The sequence below is a fragment of the Heptranchias perlo genome, chromosome 20 (assembly GCF_035084215.1).
Source record: "Heptranchias perlo isolate sHepPer1 chromosome 20, sHepPer1.hap1, whole genome shotgun sequence".
NCBI classification, from domain to species: domain Eukaryota; kingdom Metazoa; phylum Chordata; class Chondrichthyes; order Hexanchiformes; family Hexanchidae; genus Heptranchias; species Heptranchias perlo.
In genome coordinates, this window is record NC_090344.1 from 47,687,634 (window position 1) to 47,706,694 (window position 19,061).

At 46.7% G+C, this 19,061-nt stretch overlaps 1 protein-coding gene and 1 long non-coding RNA gene across 7 annotated transcripts in view; one reads left to right on the forward strand and one right to left on the reverse strand.

Annotated features, from left to right (window-relative positions):
* The window catches only part of slc4a5a (solute carrier family 4 member 5a), an 85,453-nt gene extending 83,540 nt beyond the window's left edge, over positions 1 to 1,913 (reverse strand). For 3 of the 6 annotated variants that reach the window (XM_068001261.1, XM_068001258.1, XM_068001262.1), the window contains exon 1: positions 35 to 1,913. In XM_068001261.1, the coding sequence (XP_067857362.1) occupies positions 35 to 36 (2 nt within the window). In that variant the 5' untranslated portion in view covers positions 37 to 1,913. The remainder of the gene's footprint in view (positions 1 to 34) is intronic. The other 3 variants (XM_068001265.1, XM_068001263.1, XM_068001259.1) reach the window with 2 other exon arrangements.
* Positions 1,404 to 18,841, forward strand: LOC137335816 (uncharacterized). Its single transcript, XR_010966501.1, has 3 exons — positions 1,404 to 1,563; positions 17,524 to 17,610; positions 18,532 to 18,841. It is a non-coding gene; the product is annotated as an uncharacterized lncRNA (long non-coding RNA).
* The last annotated feature ends 220 nt before the right edge of the window (positions 18,842 to 19,061 follow it).

The following is a 19,061-nucleotide window of genomic DNA, read 5'->3' on the forward strand; positions in this document are numbered from 1 at the left end:
TGAAAGAACTTACAAATATTCAGCAGCAACTTACATTTATATCGTGCCTCGAATGTAGGAAATCGTCCCAAGGTGCTTCACAGAGCCATTGAGACAAACAGACCTCGAACCAAAGAAAGAGATGTTCAGAAGGGTGACCCAAAGGTTTATCAAAGAGCTGGATTTAAGGAATGTCTTCAAGGAGGAGAGGGAGGTGGAGAGGTGGAGGGGACATTGTTGTTTTTGAAACAGTTTATGCATTGTGGAAGTCAAGTATTGCACTTCTATTTTTTTTGCTGTTTCCGTGGTTATCTCACATCTAAATAAATTTGACGATTAATTTAGCCTGGTCTGACAGTGTGACATTGACCACACTTATTGAAGTGGGCAGGAGAATGTGGCGGGCAGCTCCCAGTGCCAAATATTGTGGCGAAAGGGGAATTATGAGTCCTGTCGCGTACTATCCTACTCATGTCACACGTAAGGTGTTTCAGTTTGTAGGAAACGCAGAACTGCTTACGGAAACTGCACCTTGCAAGTTAATAGTGATGGATCAGGGCTGAATTCTAACAACATTCTTTGTTACCAAAGGCTGCTGGTCAGTGAGAATATCCCCGTCACCAGGTATTTGCCCAGTGGTCTTGCCCCGTCTGTCAAGACCCACACTTGAGGAATGACTGCTTGGTCTGAGGGAGCGAAGGGGTCCTTGAAACCAAACTCCTCACACCAACAAGAGTCAATGGGGATGGGATTGGTCTTGGCCAGGAAGGCCGAATGGGCAATGGAGAATCAGCACACCCGTTTTACACCCTGCCTGGGTATCTTTTCCATTGACAACTGCCCAAAACCATTCTTCAGTGGTGAGCATGGGAAGATTGGCAGACTGGTCGCAATTGCTGATTCAGTGTCTTCATATCTCTACATCTGCGTCTGCATACCTATCTCACAAGATGCTTTATGACCAGGCCAACACTGCCCCTTTAAATAACTTCAAATTGAATCCAACTGATCGACATTGTGATTTTAACGATCTCTGAAAATCAATACTTTCCCTTTGGAGTGTGGTCCAGCTGTCACACCCGATTAGTTGCCACTTGAAATCCCTTGAACGGAGGTTCGAGAAATAATCGATTGAAATCTGGGCATGCACTGGATGAAATGTTAAAAGTGTCATTTCATTCACACAAAGTCATTGCGATGAATTCATCAAGCTTACAGAATTACGAAAATTGGACAGTTCCAGCTCATTCCCACAAGATCTCATTCGTAGATATGAATACAAATTGCTTTTTTAAAAAAAGAAAACACCACATTCATTCCAAAAGTCACGGGTAAATAAATGTTTTGTGTGTTCTGTGCTGATGTGTGCCTTTCAGCCGTGAGCTGGGTCCTTGACTTCTTGTAATTCATTGGAGGAATGTCGATTGGAGTCGGAGACAGCTTGAAATCAGCTCGCATGGAGTCCCGGGTTCAGAAGGGGAAAAAAAAAAGTCACTCAATTCAGAGCAGGCAACTCGAAGGGATATTTTCATAGGTCAAGACAATAATCGGAAAAGAAATATTATAGTCTCTGCCCTTCGAATGGTGAGTTTCTGAGCTTCACACAACGTTTGTTGAAGGAGACGCAACTTGCAGGGACAGCGTGTGGTCTGATTTCTGGAGTGGAGAGACTGCTGGCTGTCGTTTCATTGCCTGCTCAACATGTGTCGTGTGTGGGGCTTGTTTTTAACCTGGGTTCTGTTGTGTTGGCTTCTTCCATGACCTCGGAGGACATGATGTCAGAGGCTGAACATTTCCCACATTGAGAAAGGGTGTTCAGGTCAACAACTTTCCCCTTTTTTTTTTGCAGTGTCTTCAACACGTTGCGAATTGCCCCAAGCGGAGAACAGAAACGAAGCAGCAGTTTGAGATGTCTCAGTCCAATTGTCGCCAATAGTTTGGGACAGATTTTGCCGAATGTGGTCATTTTCTGACACTTGCCAGCCTGAAATAATCTGCTCCTTTGAACCGGATGCTCTTGAGCCTGATGGCTGATTGGAGCACACGAAAGTCTTGGAGAAGTTGTTTTGTTGGACAGGGAGGAAAAGTGAGAGGTCTCCCTGTGCATTTTCACGGGCTGCAGAGCTCACTCAGAGTCCACAAAGTCAGGGAAACGCTCATGGTGAATTGTGAAGTGTTCATCATTGAGTTTTGAAGACATTGTTCAGCATCTCCAACATTGCAAAACTCCACAGGCTCCATGAATGCTGTGCCTCCCGAGAGAACCGGGGCGAAAGACCTGCTTCAGAAACTCGAATTCAGTATTGCCCTGAAATATCAGTGCACAAGCTATTTTAGGAGAGGTGTTAACTTGTTTAAAATACACAGGTTAACGTCTCCATGAAAACAGTATCCTGTTATCCCACAACCGATTGTTAACCCTGGACTTTTATTGAGTGGTCATGTGGGTTCTTTTTTATTCATTCATGGGATGTGGGCGTCGCTGGCGAGGCCGGCATTTATTGCCCATCCCTAATTGCCCCTTGAGAAGGTGGTGGTGAGCCGCCTTCTTGAACCGCTGCAGTCCGTGTGGTGAAGGTTCTCCCACACTGCTGTTTGGTAGGGCGTTCCAGGATTTTGACCCAGCGACGATGAAGGAACGGCGATATATTTCCAAGTCGGGATGGTGTGTGACTTGGAGAGGAACGTGCAGGTGGTGTTGTTCCCATGTACCTGCTGCCCTTGTCCTTCTTGGTGGTAGAGGTCACGGGTTTGGGAGGTGCTCTCGAAGAAGCCTTGGCGAGTTGCTGCAGTGCATCCTGTGGATGGTACACACTGTAGCCACAGTGTGCCGGTGGTGAAGGGAATGAATGTTTAGGGTGGTGGATGGGGTCCAATCAAGTTGGCTGCTTTGTCCTGGATGGTGTCGAGCTTCTTGAGTGTTGTTGGAGCTGCACTCATCCAGGCAAGTGGAGAGTATTCCATCACACTCCTGACTTGTGCCTTGTAGATGGTGGAAAGGCTTTGTGGAGTCAGGAGGCGAGTCACTCGCCACAGAATACCCAGCCTCTGACCTGCTCTTGTAGCCACAATATTTATGTGGCTGGTCCAGTTAAATTTCTGGTCAATGGTGACCCCCAGGGTGTTGATGGTGGGGGATTCGGCGATGGTAATGCCGTTGAATGTCAAAGGGAGGTGGTTTAACTCTCTCTTGTTGGAGATGGTCATTGCCTGGCACTTGTCTGGTGCGAATGTTACTTGCCACTTATGAGCCCAAGCCTGGATGTTGTCCAGGTCTGGCTGCATGCGGGCTCGAACTGCTTCATTACTTGAGGAGTTGCGTATGGAACTGAACACTGCAATCATCAGCAAACATCCCCATTTCTGACCTTATGATGGAGGGAAAGTCATTGATGAAGCAGCTGAAGATGGTTGGGCCAAGGACACTGCCCTGAGGAACTCCTGCAGCAATGTCCTGGGGCTGAGATGATTGGCCTCCAAAAACCACTACCATCTTCCTTTGTGCTAGGTATGACTCCAACCACTGGAGAGTTTTCCCCCTGATTCCCATTGACTTCAATTTTACTAAGGCTCCTTGGTGCCACATTCGGTCAAATGCTGCCTTGATGTCAAGGGCAGTCGCTCTCACCTCACCTCTGGAATTCAGCTCTTTTGTCCATGTTTGGACCAAGGCTGTAATGAGGTCTGGAGCCGAGTGGTCCTGGCGGAACCCAAATAGACACGTTCTTTCACTTCTTGGACCTGGGTTCAGATCAAATCCAGACTGATGGAATAAAAATCTCCCCAGTCTGTCTACTGGCTGTTGGGGCCCAACATTGAATGAGTTTAACTGGTCTCAACCTAGTTCCTTGCACTAAATTGCCTCTAACCGTACTGAGGTTGAGGTTGGGATGCTGTGCTGAGGCACAGAAGAGAGCTTAATGTTCTACACCTGACTACTTGATGGTAGTTACAAGAATAGGGGGTGGGAGGAGAGAGGAGTATAGGAACAGGAGAAGGCCATTCAGCTCCTCGAGCCCCTCCGCCAATTTATAAGATCATGGCTGATCTGTGATCTAACTCCATATACCTGCTTTTGGCCCATATCCCTTAATACCTTTGGTTGGCAAAAAGCTATCTATCTCACATTTAAAATTAGCAATTGAGCTAGCATCAATTGCCATTTGCGGAAGAGAGTTCCAAACTTCTACCACCCTTTGTGTGTAGAAATGTTTTCTAATCTCACTCCTGAAAGGTCTGGCTCTAATTTTTAGACTGTGCCTCCTACTCCTGGAATCCCCAACCAGCGGAAATAGTTTCTCTCTATCCACCCTATCTGTTCCCCTTAATATCTTAAACTTCGATCAGATCACCCCTTAACCTTCTAAACTCTAGAGAACACAACCCCAATTTGTGTAATCTCTCCTCGTAACTTAACCCTTGAAGTCCGGGTATCATTCTAGTAAACCTACGCTGCACTCCCTCCAAGGCCAGTATGTCCTTCTGAAGCTGCGGTGCCCAGAACTGCTCACAGTACTCCAGGTGCGGTCTAACCAGGGTTTTGTATGGCTGCAGCATAACTTCTGCCCCCTTGTACTCTAGTCCTCCAGATATAAAGGCCAGCATTCCATTAGCCTTATTGATTATTTTCTGCACCTGTTCATGACACTTCAATGATCGATGTACCTGAACCCCTCGGTCCCTTTGGACATCCACTGTTTTTAACTTTTTACCATTTAGAAAGTACCCTGTTCTATCCTTTTTTGGTCCAAAATGGATGACCTCACATTTGTCTACATTGAATTCCATTTGCCACAGTTTTGCCCATTCACCAAATCTATCAATATCCCTTTGTAATTTTATGTTTTCATCTACACTGCTCACAATGCCAACAATCTTTGTGTCATCGGCAAACTTAGATATGAGACTTTCTATGCCTTCATCTAAGTCGTTAATAAATATTGTGAATAATTGAGGCCCCAGGACAAATCCCTGCGGGACTCCACTAGTCACATCCTGCCAATGTGAGCACCTACCCATTATCCCTACTCTCTCGCTCAGCCAACTTCCTAACCAAGTCCGTATTTTTCTCTCGATTCCATGGGCTTCTATCTTAGTTAACAGTCTCTTCTGTGGGACTTTATCAAATGCCTTCTGGAAGTCCATATAAATAACATCCGTTGACATTCCCCTGTCCTTTACTTGAGTCACCTCTTCAAAAAATTCAGTCAGGTTTGTCAGGCATGACCAACCTTTCACAAATCCATGCTGACTCTCTCTGATTAACTGAAAATTCTCGGTGTTCAGTCACCCTAACCTTAATTATAGACTCCAGCATTTTCTCCACAAGAGATGTTAGGCTAACTGGTCTATAATTCACTGGTTTCCCTCCTTTCTTAAAAAGCAGAGTGACATGTGCAATTTTCCAATCTCGAGAACTTTGAAAGATTATGGTTCGGGCATCTGCAATGTGCTCACCTACTTCCTTTCAAACCCTGGGATGGAAACCATCTGGTCCTGGGGATTTATCGCTCTTTAGTGCTATTATTTTCTTCATTACTGTTGCTTACTTATGTTAATTTTATTGAGTCCCTGTCCCCGATTCAATATTAGTTTTCTTGGGATTTCCGGCATGCTATCCTCTTTTTCGACTGTAAATACTGACACAAAGTAATTATTCAACATGTCTGCCATTTCCCCATTGTCAATGACAATATCCCCACTTTCAGTTTTTAAGGGGCCAACACTGCTCCTGACCACCCTCTTTTTCCTAATACAACTATAAAAGTTCTTCGTATTGGTTTTGATGTCCCTTGCAAGTTTCTTTTCATACTCTTTTTGTAGCCCTTACTATCTGTTTTGTGACCCTTTGTTGATCTTTGTATCTTTCCCATTCGGCAGGATCTGTGCCATTTTTTGCCTTTTTGGATACCCTTTCCTTATGTCTTATACAGTCCTTTACCTCTTTAGTTGTCCATGGCTTTTTTTTTGACAAGTAGAGTTCTTGCCCCTCAGGGGTATAAACCGATTCTGTATCACGTTAAATGTTTCTTTGAACATTTCCCACTGATCATCAGTCGTTTTACCCATTAACAGATTTGCCCAGTTTACTGTGGACAGTCTCTGTCTCATCCCATTGAAGTCGGCCTTGCCCAAGTCTTTACTCAAGATGACTGAAAACAGCACAATGCATTATATTTTATAGGCTTACGTAACATTATGTTTCAGAGAAGAATCAGTCTCTGTTCTTTGCATGCAGTGCAGTTCTCAAACATCAGTGTGTTATATTCAGTTACATGGAGAGACCAGCGAAGCTGCAATTGTTCTCTTTTGAGCACAGAAGGTTAAAGGGCGATCTTCTGCTTTCACAGGCAGGAGGGTCGGTAACCAGAGGACACCGATTTAAGATAATTGACAAAAGAACCAGAGGGGAGATTCGGAGAATTTTTTTTAATGCAGTGTGTTGTTCTGATCTGGGATACACTGCCTAAAAGGGTGGTGGAAGCAGATTCAATAATAACTTTCAAAAGGGAATTGGATAAATACTTGAAAAGGAAAAAAATGACAAGGCTGTGGGGCAAGAGCAGGAGATTGGGATTAATTGGACAGCTCTTTCAGAGAGCTGGCACAAGCACGATGGGCCGAATGGCCTCCTTCTGTGCTGTGAGGTTCTATGCTGAACCTGGGTGTTTGAAATGGCAAACGTTGCTTGTTTTGATGAGCACAGAGATTCCAAAAATATCATCATGAAAAAGGCCCCCTGGATTTGAACATCTGTGTGCAGGGACCGACCTCCAGGTGTTGAACGTCTGTGTGCAGGGACCGACCTCCAGGTGTTGAAGGTCTGTGTGCAGGGACCGACCTCCAGGCGTTGAATGTCTGTGTGCAGGGGCAGACCTCCAGGTGTTGAAGGTCTGTGTGCAGGGGCAGACTTCCAGATGTTGAAGGTCTGTGTGCAGGGACCGACCTCCAGGTGTTGAAGGTCTGTGTGCAGGGACCGACCTCCAGGTGTTGAAGGTCTGTGTGCAGGGGCCGACCTCCAGATGTTGAAGGTCTGTGTGCAGGGGCAGACCTCCAGGTGTTGAAGGTCTGTGTGCAGGGACAGACCTCCAGGTGTTGAAGGTCTGTGTGCAGGGGCAGACCTCCAGGTGTTGAAGGTCTGTGTGCAGGGGCCGACCTCCAGATGTTGAAGGTCTGTGTGCAGGGACCGACCTCCAGGTGTTGAAGGTCTGTGTGCAGGGACCGACCTCCAGGTGTTGAAGGTCTGTGTGCAGGGACCGACCTCCAGGTGTTGAAGGTCTGTGTGCAGGGACCGACCTCCAGGTGTTGAAGGTCTGTGTGCAGGGACCGACCTCCAGGTGTTGAAGGTCTGTGTGCAGGGGCCGACCTCCAGGTGTTGAAGGTCTGTGTGCAGGGGCCGACCTCCAGGTGTTGAAGGTCTGTGTGCAGGGACAGACCTCCAGGTGTTGAAGGTCTGTGTGCAGGGACCGACCTCCAGGTGTTGAAGGTCTGTGTGCAGGGGCCGACCTCCAGGTGTTGAAGGTCTGTGTGCAGGGGCCGACCTCCAGGTGTTGAAGGTCTGTGTGCAGGGACAGACCTCCAGGTGTTGAAGGTCTGTGTGCAGGGACCGACCTCCAGGTGTTGAAGGTCTGTGTGCAGGGACCGACCTCCAGGTGTTGAAGGTCTGTGTGCAGGGACAGACCTCCAGGTGTTGAAGGTCTGTGTGCAGGGGCCGACCTCCAGGTGTTGAAGGTCTGTGTGCAGGGACAGACTTCCAGGTGTTGAAGGTCTGTGTGCAGGGACAGACCTCCAGGTGTTGAAGGTCTGTGTGCAGGGACAGACCTCCAGGTGTTGAAGGTCTGTGTGCAGGGACCGACCTCCAGGTGACAACACCGCCTGTGAGAACCCAAGTCTATCATGGATGACATGGCCGTTCCACAGAGAAGGGTGACATTTCCAAACTGCAGGATGCAACACTGATTCTCATATTGAGGGCTCCTCTCATAATTAAGCTCAGGATGACGCCCTTTATGCTCGGCTGCACTTGTCTACTTGTTACCAGCACTGACAGAAACCCAATCAATGCTGCCAAAGGCACTTTCCAAGCAAGTGCATCCACACCATTTGTGGCCAGCCCACTGCATGTCGAGATCAACGCACTGTTGCACCCGAAAGTCAAGCATAAATAAGGCGATAGTCCAGGTTTTAATTCCTTTCCCAAGCTTAAAAATAAATCCAACCTTTGTTACGTCCATGCATAACCTGCCCTCACCTCCTTGGTTGGAAAGCAGAATCTGCTAATTAAATGTGATAAAACAAAAAGCAAATATTGTTGATTTAAATGTACGCAGATAATGGTCCAACGTGAGAATTAATTCAGTGATCCTGCACTCCCAGTGAGAACCTCTGATCATAGGAACAGGAAGAGGCCATTCAGCCCCTCGAGCCTGTTCCGCCATTCAATTAGATCATGGCTGGTCTGTATCTCCATTAACTCCATTTACCCACCGTGGCTCCATATCCCTTAATACCCATGCCGAATAAAAATCTATCGATCTCAGGCCTCCCACTGAGAGAATGGGATCAGTAAACTTACCTGATAATCAAATCTGTATGTTTTGCATTTCATTGTGTTAATTTTTAGTGTATACTGACAATGTGATTACAGAGCAGGTGGTGATTGTGTTATTTTATAATACATGCTGGTGGTGAAATACAACATATATTGAGAATATTATTTATTGATATATAAACTGAGTGTTATAAATAATGCAGCCAATTAAGTGTTCTACCATCCTATAAACCGACAGGTGTTATTAATATATTGTGATGAGTTATTTACACTGTGGTATTATTTATAATACATTCCACAAGTCTATGATTTAAGGTGTTCCTTAAATGAAATTGCTCCTGTCTAGAATTTTAGTGAAAAAGCTGTTGTGAATATAAAAAGGGAAATCCCATTTTGTGCTCATGCCAGTTCTTTTCACTGAGTTATTATTGGACAGGAGGAGTTTTACTCCATGCTCACTTTGGTTATTAATCACGTCCTTGTTTCTTTCTGCCCTTGCCCTTTCTCTATCCACCTCATTGGGTTAGCTCCCTGCATTAATTGAAGGCCATTAATTAAACTTCTTCCAGCGAATGATAGCAGTGCCAGCAGAAGGGAAAGGCACTGGGCTCCCATTCCCCAACAGTTGAGGTGAGGAACTCCGAGCTCAGAGCATAAACCAAATGATTCAACGGTCCAGCGACCACGCCAACCCTGGTTAATTATCCGTAGCGCAATCTGCTGGTGAACGGGATCCTTGGCTGAGATTTGCTGCTCCAGTTACTCTTGCTCCCAAGCATAACCCGAGTGGGTATGGGTGGAAAATTAGAAGCTGCTCTGCTGGATTCCCGCTCTTCCCCTCCAACTTCCAGGATTTCCCACCGCTGGTGTTTGTGGCGGAAGGGCCAGTTGAAGGTTCAAGGGCCAACAAGCCTATGCAATCAGTCACAAAGTCATCAGTCGGAGACACCTCGGTGCCTTTATTCCCAGAAACCGCAAATTACCCTGAAACCTGAAACATCAGCCGGAGTCACGGTTGCAGCTCTGTGGTGGGCAGAATGGCCTCTCCCGAAGAGGTGCCCAGGTTCTGCAACAAAGGGACATCCAGGCTGTTGCATCTGCGCAGTCAGCGTCTTGTATCTGTACAGTCAGCGTCTTGCGTCTGTACAGTCCCTGTTAGGCTTTGTGTAAAGGCCATGCTTCGTATGAAAGCTTGTGTATATGGGCATCCACTTAGTAAAATCAGCAATCAGACATTTACCCCAAAAACATGCGTCATGAAGTTCAGAAACGACATGTCCAGTGTGATCAGTTGGTTTTGAGAGGGGGAAAGCACCAAGCAGCTTAATCTATTCGAGCTAATTACAGCCACTTGACATGTACAATCAAACCCCAGAGTGACCGCCACTGTGCCTGTCACTGGCAAACGGCTGGGCGAGCAATATACAATGGTTCAACCTGCCAGCATAGACATGCACAGTAAAGTCTCTTCAGTCCAATTACTCGAAGCATAATTCAGCTGCTTTTCAATGGGCTTGGGAGAAAGTTGCAGCGAGTCCAACACAAAATCAACTCTCTGCAGCGCAGTCCCACATCACAACTGACTTGTCTAAAGAAAGCTCCTGGTATTTTCAAACCTTTCCTGACAACAATCATTTTGCTTTATTTACATTTTGATTTGATCGGGAGCTGAGCTTGCAGTAAAGTGAACCCCTAATGAGAGCTCCATTACTGGTCCTTGCAGTCATGAGATTTCCCTGTGCATTTAAATCAGTTCAAAATAGTTATTCAGTTTCCGGCTGCTGCTGAAAACACATGTGTCCCAGAAATATGTAGGAACGTTTGTGAGCACAAAAAACACACTGTGACGAAACTGGTCGGTCCCACAGTTCAAAAATAACATGCTCTATTAATCTTCCTCCTCCAGCATTTTGAGCAAAAGAAACTCTCCCACTCCCTCTTGACGTGGTAATCTTACCTTCAGATCCTTGCAGATACAGAAGCAGAGAGAGACCATCTGAATGGAGCTCATGTAATGACCCAGAGTAACGCCAGCATCCTATGGTCAGCCCAGATACGATAAATGTCCGATTCTAACCCTCTGTGCGACGAGGACCATTCATCTCAGCAGCAATGCCAGTTCCGCAGCGAGTATTGACTGACAGAATCGTGTCAGGCAGCAGCGCTCGGTGGGCAGTATCAATCGAAGTGCTGCACTTTGTGGGTATTTCAGATGGATCGACAGCCTGTAACCTCCAGGGAAGGTGTGAAAAGAAAGAGAGAACTTTTCTGACTGCAGTTGTACAGGGCCTTGGTGAGAGCACATCTGGAGTATTGTGTGCAGTTTTGGTCTCCTTATCTGAGGAAGGATGTCCTTGCCATGGAGGGAGTGCAACGAAGGTTTACCCGACTGATTCCTGAGATGGCAGGACTGACGTATGAGGAGAGATTGGATCGACTAGGCATTCTTCACTGGAGTTTGGAAGAATGAGAGGTGATCTCATCGAAACATAAAATTCTAACTGGACTAGACAGACTAGATGCAGGGAGGATGTTCCCGATGGCTGGGGAGTCCAGAACCAGGGGTCACAGTCTCAGGATACGGGGTATGCTATTTAGAACCGAGATGAGAAATTTCTTCACTCAGAGGGTGGTGAACCTGTGGAATTCTCTACCACAGAAGGCAGTGGAGGCCAAGTCATTAGATGCATTCAAGAAGGAGATAGAAATATTTCTTGATGCCGAAGGGATCAAGAGATATGGGGAAAAAGCAGGAACAGGGTACTGAGTTAGACGAGCAGCCACGATCATTTTGAATGGCGGAGCAGACCCGAAGGGCTGAATGGCCTACTCTTGCTCCTGTTTTCGATGTTTCAAAGTTTCTGTGCAATTTGCATTTATTTTGCACCTTTCACAACCTCAGGATGTCCCAAAGCGTTTCACAGCCAATGAAGGACTTTTGAAGTGTAGTCACTGTTGTAATGTAGGAAACGCGGCAGACAATTTGCGCACAGCAAGATCCCACAAACATAAAGATAATGATCAGATAATCTGTTTCTCGTGATGTTGGTTGAAGGATAAATATTGGCCCAGGACACCGGGGAGAACTCCCCTGCTCTTCTTTGAACAGTCCCGTGGGATCTGTTCTGAACACCTGCGCTCTCTGTGTTTGAAGGGGAACTCAGTGCCTCTGGGGTTGGTAATGTGACCGTACCAAGGGCTGCTACGAGAAGCTGGGGATCCATCCGTGTAAATCCTGCGACATACAACACAGAACATGCAGGAAATTCACAGCAGGTCAATCAACATCTGGAAAGAGAAAAGTCGTTGAGATCTGAACCCTTCATTTGAAGTCCAAACTCTCTTCACACTCCCAATATCAAGAACCCCCCTCTTCTCTTCACACATGCTGACTGACCAGCTGTGCATTTCAGCATTTTCTGGACACTCAGTCAGTCAGTCAGCACCCGGATTGATCAATTCAGAATTTGCAGTTATTCCTTTTTTGTATTTTGCAGTTCAGTTGATCCAAATTCTAACCATGCTGTCAGTCCCGGGACAGGAGCAGAGGATTGAAACTTCCAGTCATTGCTTGAATTGAAGAGCGGGGGTGGGGGCAGGTGTGGGAGTCTGAGGATCCCGGGCCATTTTAACTCTTGGGCCTCGTTTTAATTTCTCCCGCCCAAAGTCGACGGGAGGCCAGCGGGGGAGCAGGGATCTGCGTGGCAACAGGGCGCCGCTGGGGACACAAGGAAGGTGGGGGGGGGGGGGTTGGGTTGGGCAGGGGGGGGGGGGTAGGGGGGGGGGCGGGGGGGGGTCTGACATGATTGTGGTCTGGTGGGGGTGGGGAAGTCCGGCGCAGAGGAGGCCCAATATTTCCTTGCGGGGCCCGGAAGTGCCAGTGTGAAGAACTTACCCGGGCCTCTTCTGACCGCCATCCTGCGCTCCGCCAGCTTTTGCGAACAGCTCCGGGACCGTCCACGATTCACGCACCTCAGTGTGAGGTTGGCCCCGGGTTCCGAATGATGTCATCGGACCCTGACATTGCAACATTTATGCGCCCCCTGCCTGCCGGTGGCCACCAGCCCCAACGCTCCTGAAAACCCAGGAGTTAAAATAGCGGGGTGGTGGCAAACGCTGTGGGAACGGCCTGCCCGCCATTTTACACCCCCCACCAAACTCTCCATTCCAGCCGTGCGGGCAGGGTTAAAATCGGGACCGTGGCTTTTAACACCTTGGACTGAATGCGCAGCGTCTCGTCATTCAAAGCAAGCACAAGATGGCAGCGGAGCATTAAACTCTCGCAGCCTTGCTGTACTGAGTTTCACATCTTAAGCAGAATTAAACAAATTGGAAATACCATTGTTAATAATGCATCACCTCCCTCACCAGACTGGTCAGAATGTAATGAAGTTAATTTTAATCCTGTTTCACTGATTGCTGACTCACACAACTGTGTCAAGCATCTTCATTTAATTTTACTTCTGGCAATGGGCCCACAGAAATGATAAATGAAAGGACAGAAGTGCTGACAATTATGAAAGGTTTGGATAAATTGGATCCGAATAAGATTATCTGCCGCGCACAGAATTTAAGCGAGAGGGGTCATATTTACAAATTAAGGACACAAAAAAAGGATCCAGATTGGCTCTTGTCAACAAATGGGATTCAGAGTTATTAGAAATGCAGTAATACCGTGGACAGGTGGACTGGATGGACCAAGGTTTTCAAGGACTTAAGGGGAACAATAGGGTCGATGGAGAGAAACTATTTCCGCTGGTTAGGGAGTCTTGGACTCAGTGACATAACCTAAAAATTAGAGCCAGGACTTTCGGGAGTGAAGTTAGGAATCACTTTAACACAGAAAGGGTGGTAGAAGTTTGGAACTCTCTTCCGCAAACGGCAGTTGATGTTAGCTCAATTGTTCACTTTAAATCTGAGATTGATAGATTTTTGTTAACCAAAGGTATTAAGGGATATGGGGCTAAGGCGGGTATGTGGAGTTAGGTCACAGATCAGCCATGATCTCATTGAATGGCGGAACAGGCTCGAGGGGCTAAATGGCCTCCTCCTGTTCCTATGTTCTAAAGGTCTTCTGTCTGAAATTCTTACTGCATCACTGTGAAAGGATCAAGTTTTATTCCCCTCATCCTCTCCCCACACATACAGCCGACACATACAGCTCCATAGTCTATCTGTTATCCCATTTCATCCCTTGCACTAATCCGTCCTCTGATCTGCTGATGACTGAATGTTGACTTGCCTGTTTGACACTGTTTTAATAATTTATCCCGAAGTGCGACACTCCTTTGATTGACATCTCCAATTCCCTCCATGAGGACTGATGGACTGTCTCACCCAATTGCTTAGCTTTCCAACTTGAGGTGGTGCTTGCTTTGAGCTAACATTGATCTCTTCTGATGCTCTCCGCCACTTTAACAGTTTCAAGTTCCCCGGCCCTAACCGTCTCCTTTTCACCTGGACGTCCAGTCCCTCTACACCTCCATCCCCCACCACTCCGCTTCTTCCTTGAACAGGGGCCCGAACCAGTCTCCATCCACCACCATCCTCCTCCGCCTGGCTGAATTTGTTCTTACGTTGAACAACTTCTCCTTTGACTCCACTCACTTCCTCCAAATACAAGGTGTCGCTATGGGAACCTGTATGGATCCGAGCTGTGCCTGCCTTTTCGTGGGATACGTGGAACATTCCTTGTTCCAGTCCTTCTCAGGTCCCCTCCCTCACATAGAATCAGAGAAAATTTACAGCACAGAAGGAGGCCATTCGGCCCCTCGTGTCCGCGCCAGCTGAGAAACGAGCCACCCAGCCTAATCCCACTTTCCCGCATTTGGACCGTAGCCCTGCAGATCACGGCTCTTCAGGTGCACATCCAGGTATTTTTTAAATGAGGTGAGGGTTTCTGCCTCTCCCACCCTCTCAGAGTGTGAGTTCCAGACCCCCACCACCCTTGGTGAAAATTTTTTTCCTCATTTCTGCTCTTGTTCTTCAACCAATCACTTTAAACCGATGCCCCCTGGTTATTGACCCATCCGCGAAGGGAAATCGGTCCTTCCTATCCACTCTATCTCGGCCCCTCATAATTTTATACACCTCAATCAAACACCCCTTGGCCTCCTCTGTTCCAAGGAAAACAACCCCAGCCTGTCCAATCTTTCCTCATAGCTAAAATTCTCCAGTCCTGGCAACATCCTCGTAAATCTCCTCTGCAACCTCTCCAGTGCAATTCCATCCTTTCTGTAATGTGGTGACCAGAACTGTACACAGTACTCAAGCTGTGGCCTAACTGGTGTTTTATATAGTTCCAGCATAACATCCTTGCTTTTATATTCTATGCCTCGGCTAATAAAGGAAAGCATTCCATATGCCTTCTTAACCACCTTATCTACCTGTCCTGCCACCTTCAGGGATCTGTGGACATGCACTCCAAGGTCCCTCACTTCCTCTCACACCTCTCAGTATCCTCCCATTTATTGTGTATTCCCTCGCCTTGTTTGCTCTCCCCAAATGCATTATCTCACACTTTTCCGGATTGAACTCCATTTGCCTATTTTCTGCCCACCTGACCAGTCCATTGATATCTTCCTGCAGTCTACAGCTTTCCTCCTCACTATCAACCACACAGCCTATCTTTGTGTCATCCGCAAATTTCTCAATCATGCCCCCTACGTTTATGTCCAAATCGTTAATGTATCCCACAAAAAGCAAAGGACCTCGTACCGAGCCCTGCGGAACCCCACTGGAAACAGCAAAAACACCTGTTGACTATTACCGTTTGCTTCCTGCCACTGAGCCAACTTTGGATCCAATTTGCCACATTCCCTTGGATTCCATGGGTCTTCACTTTTTTGACCAATCTGCCATGTGGGACCTTGTCAAAAGCCTTGCTAAAATCCATGCAGACGACATCAATTGCGCTACCCTCATCGATCCTCCTTGTCACCTCCTCGAAAAATGCAATCAAGTTAGTCAGGCACAACCTTCCCTTAACAAATCTTTTTCCGGTACATTGATGACTATCGGTGCCGCTTCCTGCTCTCGCCCCGGACTGGGAAATTTCATCAACTTTGCTTCCAATTTCCACCCTTCCCTTGCCTTCACATGGTCCATCTCCAACTCTTCCCTTCCCTTCCTTGACTTCTCTATCTCCATTTCTGGGAATAGGCTGTCAACCAATATCTATTGTAAGCCCACCGACCCCCACAGCTACCTTGATTACACTTCCTCCCACACCGCTTCCTGCAAGGACTCTATTCCCTTCTCCCAGTTTCTCCGTCTCCGTCGCATCTGTTGTGACGATGCAACCTTCCACATCAGTGCTTCCGATATGCCTTCCTTTATCTTCAACCAAGAATTCCCCTCCACTGTAGTTGACAGGGCCCTCGACCGTGTCCGTCCTATTTCCCGCACTTCTGCCCTCACTCCCTTCCCCTCCCCAGAAGCATGATAGGGTGCCCCTAGTCCTCACCTTCCACCCCACCAGCCTCCACATTCAATGTATCATCCTCCGTCATCTCCACCACCTCCAGCGCGATCCCACCACCAAACACATCTCCCCCTCCCTCCCCTTTCAGCATGCGAAGGGACCATTCCGTCCATGACACCCTGGTCCACTCTTCTATCAACCCCAACACCCCCTCTCCTCCCCACGGCAGCTTCCCGTGCGAGTGCAGGAGATGCAACACCTGCCCTTTCAACTCCTCACTTCCCACTGTCCAGGGCCCCAAACACTCCTTCCAGGTGAAACAGCGATTTATTTGTACTTCTTTCAATTTACTATACTGTATTCACTGCTCACAATGCGGTCCCCTCTACAATGGAGAGACCAAATGCAGATTGGGTGATCGCTTTGCTGATCACCGCCGCTCAGTCTGCAAGCGTGACCCTGACCTGCCGGTCGCTTGCCGTTTTAATTCCCTGTCCCACTCCCACTCTGACCTCTCTGTCCTCGGCCTCTTACGCTGTTCCAGTAAAGCTCACCAGAAGCTCGAGGAACAGCACCTCACCTTTCGATTCGGCATTTTACAAGCTTCCAGACTCGACATCGATTTCAGTAACTTCAGATCACAACCACCGCTCCCATTGTTTCGGACAGTAGGCTCTGGTAATGGTTCTGATGTTGTCATTTACAGCTCTTCCAGAGCCATCTTTTGTTTCTTTACTTGTCCTATTACCATCCTCCTCGCCTTGCACCATCATCCCTTTTGTCAGACTCCTTGTCCACATGGGATATAAGAAGGTCTTGCAGAGAGGGCTGGCTGGTTGTCCACATACAGGGCAAGAGACTGGATGGAAGTGAGAATAACTGACTTCTGCAGCGAAAGAAATTCCCCAAGGTAGGAACGCAGGGCGTCTAAGGACAGCCATGTTGTTGTGCCAGACGAGTAAATGGTTTGTTGCAGAAATTAGTATCACCAGGACCTACCATTTTACTCTTCATTCACAGGAAAACAGAGGTTTGAAGAGGCGAGCACAGGGAAGATGTGTTGGGCAGGGTTCTGTGCCCAAATCATGAATATAATATCGGGCGATGTTACAGCCTTTCTGTAAAAACCTACTAAAGCCCAGAGTAATTGCAAGATGCACTCTGATGGAGTGAGATTTCAGTTTATTTTGGAGTTTATTCAGGGAAGGCTTTCCAGAAGCCAGGTACTGGGGCAGGGCAAGTTGCTTCATCAAGCAGTGGCCAATCTGAAATGCCTCCTAACGAGCAGGTTCAGAATGAATCCTCCCTCATTTGCCAATTGAAAGGATCATGGTGCCATCTGTCGAGAGATAGTGGAGCCTGGAATTGCTGCCTGAAAGATCAGCGGGGTGACTGACCCATTCAGTTCAAAATGATCTGGATTCCACAGAATAATGAACCTGTCACCTTTACAAACCCTGTTCGAAATCAAAGTCAGTTTGTTTATTTCTGTAATATTCACCAGCTCTGTAAAGTCTCTCTGTCTTCAACAGATAAAATGTGCTGACAATTTTGTTTGAATTTCTCGCAGCGTGGAGACACTGTGGAATGTGAAATCGGAACCTAAAGGAACGTTGTCACTTGGATCCTCACTGTTTTCAGATTACGTTCACAGAAGGTATCAAATTATTTTTAATGAGAAATGTTTGAATAATACATGAGAGTGCTGGGGACAGGGGGCAGTGTCGGGGTGACAGTGGGCCAGGGTTAAATAACAGAGATCTGTGGATGAAGAAGATTCTAGAGTTTTATCTGATGACCTTTGAGGATTAGGGATTATTCATGAAGAACTTTCCCTCCGATTAATGGATGGGGCAGAGTCCACAAGGGGATAGATTGTGCACGAACCGTGCAATGGCCTTGATGGGCTGAATGGCCTTTTCTCATTCCATGTTTATGTAGATTCTTACCCAAAATTGCTGCATGTTGGGCCTGGCTTTATTGCCCATTTTGCCAGCACACGGGAGGAACTGCTACAACAATCCCACATTGATGTTAGTTGCCATTCCTTGTCGAGAAAAAGTCAGAGAAATGTTCGGAAACTGGGCCTCAACACAGCAAAGTGCAGAACTGATGCTCCAAACTCAACAATCAATATTCAACTGCACATAACATGCTTCAGAATGCGAAACTGGGATGCTCTGTCCCATGACATGGAAGTTCCTTCAATTTAATTCAATTTAAGAAGCAGCTGACAAACTGGATTAGATTAACCAAGACGCTGGCTGTTGAATGGGACTCTGCAATGCTCTGGGTTTCAGAACTGAAAAGTACATTCGGTCCCATCACATCAAATAAATACATCTAAGAATAATTGTTACCATGATTCAAATCAATTTAAATAACTTAATTAGTTCAAGTTTTTAGGTAATTTTTTCCATAACATTTTAAATGGCATGAGGAGGGAACCTTGAAGGATTGGACAAAAATCCACTGTAAAAATGGAGGTGAAGATCTCTGCTCAGAGACAACCAGAAACCATGTTGCACTAAAAATTCCAACACTGATTTAAACTGGAGAAACACGTTTTGTTTTTCAGGCTGATTTATCTGGTGAGATGGAGCATCTTTCTGTGGAGAGTGGCCAGAACGTGGGAGGAAGTCGAGGTGGATTACCTGAGATGGAGCTGCTGTGTGGAGAAGCAGCTGACTGATTGTATCCTGACCCTAAAACATGGGCTTTAATGAGAAATGGAACTTTCAAAATCATCTGATTTACAGATTAACGATGAATGGTCCATGGTAACGTGTTAAAATAAATCTGTTATTACTGTGCTGAGGTGTGTACATGGAGCTTTTATAAATGTAAGTTCCTCATTCCCATGTGGCTTTCCTTTATTTTAATAAATTATGACTTGTTACATTTCAAAAATACTTTGTTGGATGTGAAATTCATTGGGACATCCTGAGGTGGTGAAAGGCGTTCTAGAAATACAAGTTCTTTCTTCCAAACATTGATGATTGAGCATTAGATGTGGAAGTTCTTGGACTGCAGTCTCCAATATTCTGGTGGTGATCCTTCAGCCGATGCACCATTAGATCCTTATGTATTTGCCCAGTTGCGGGAGAG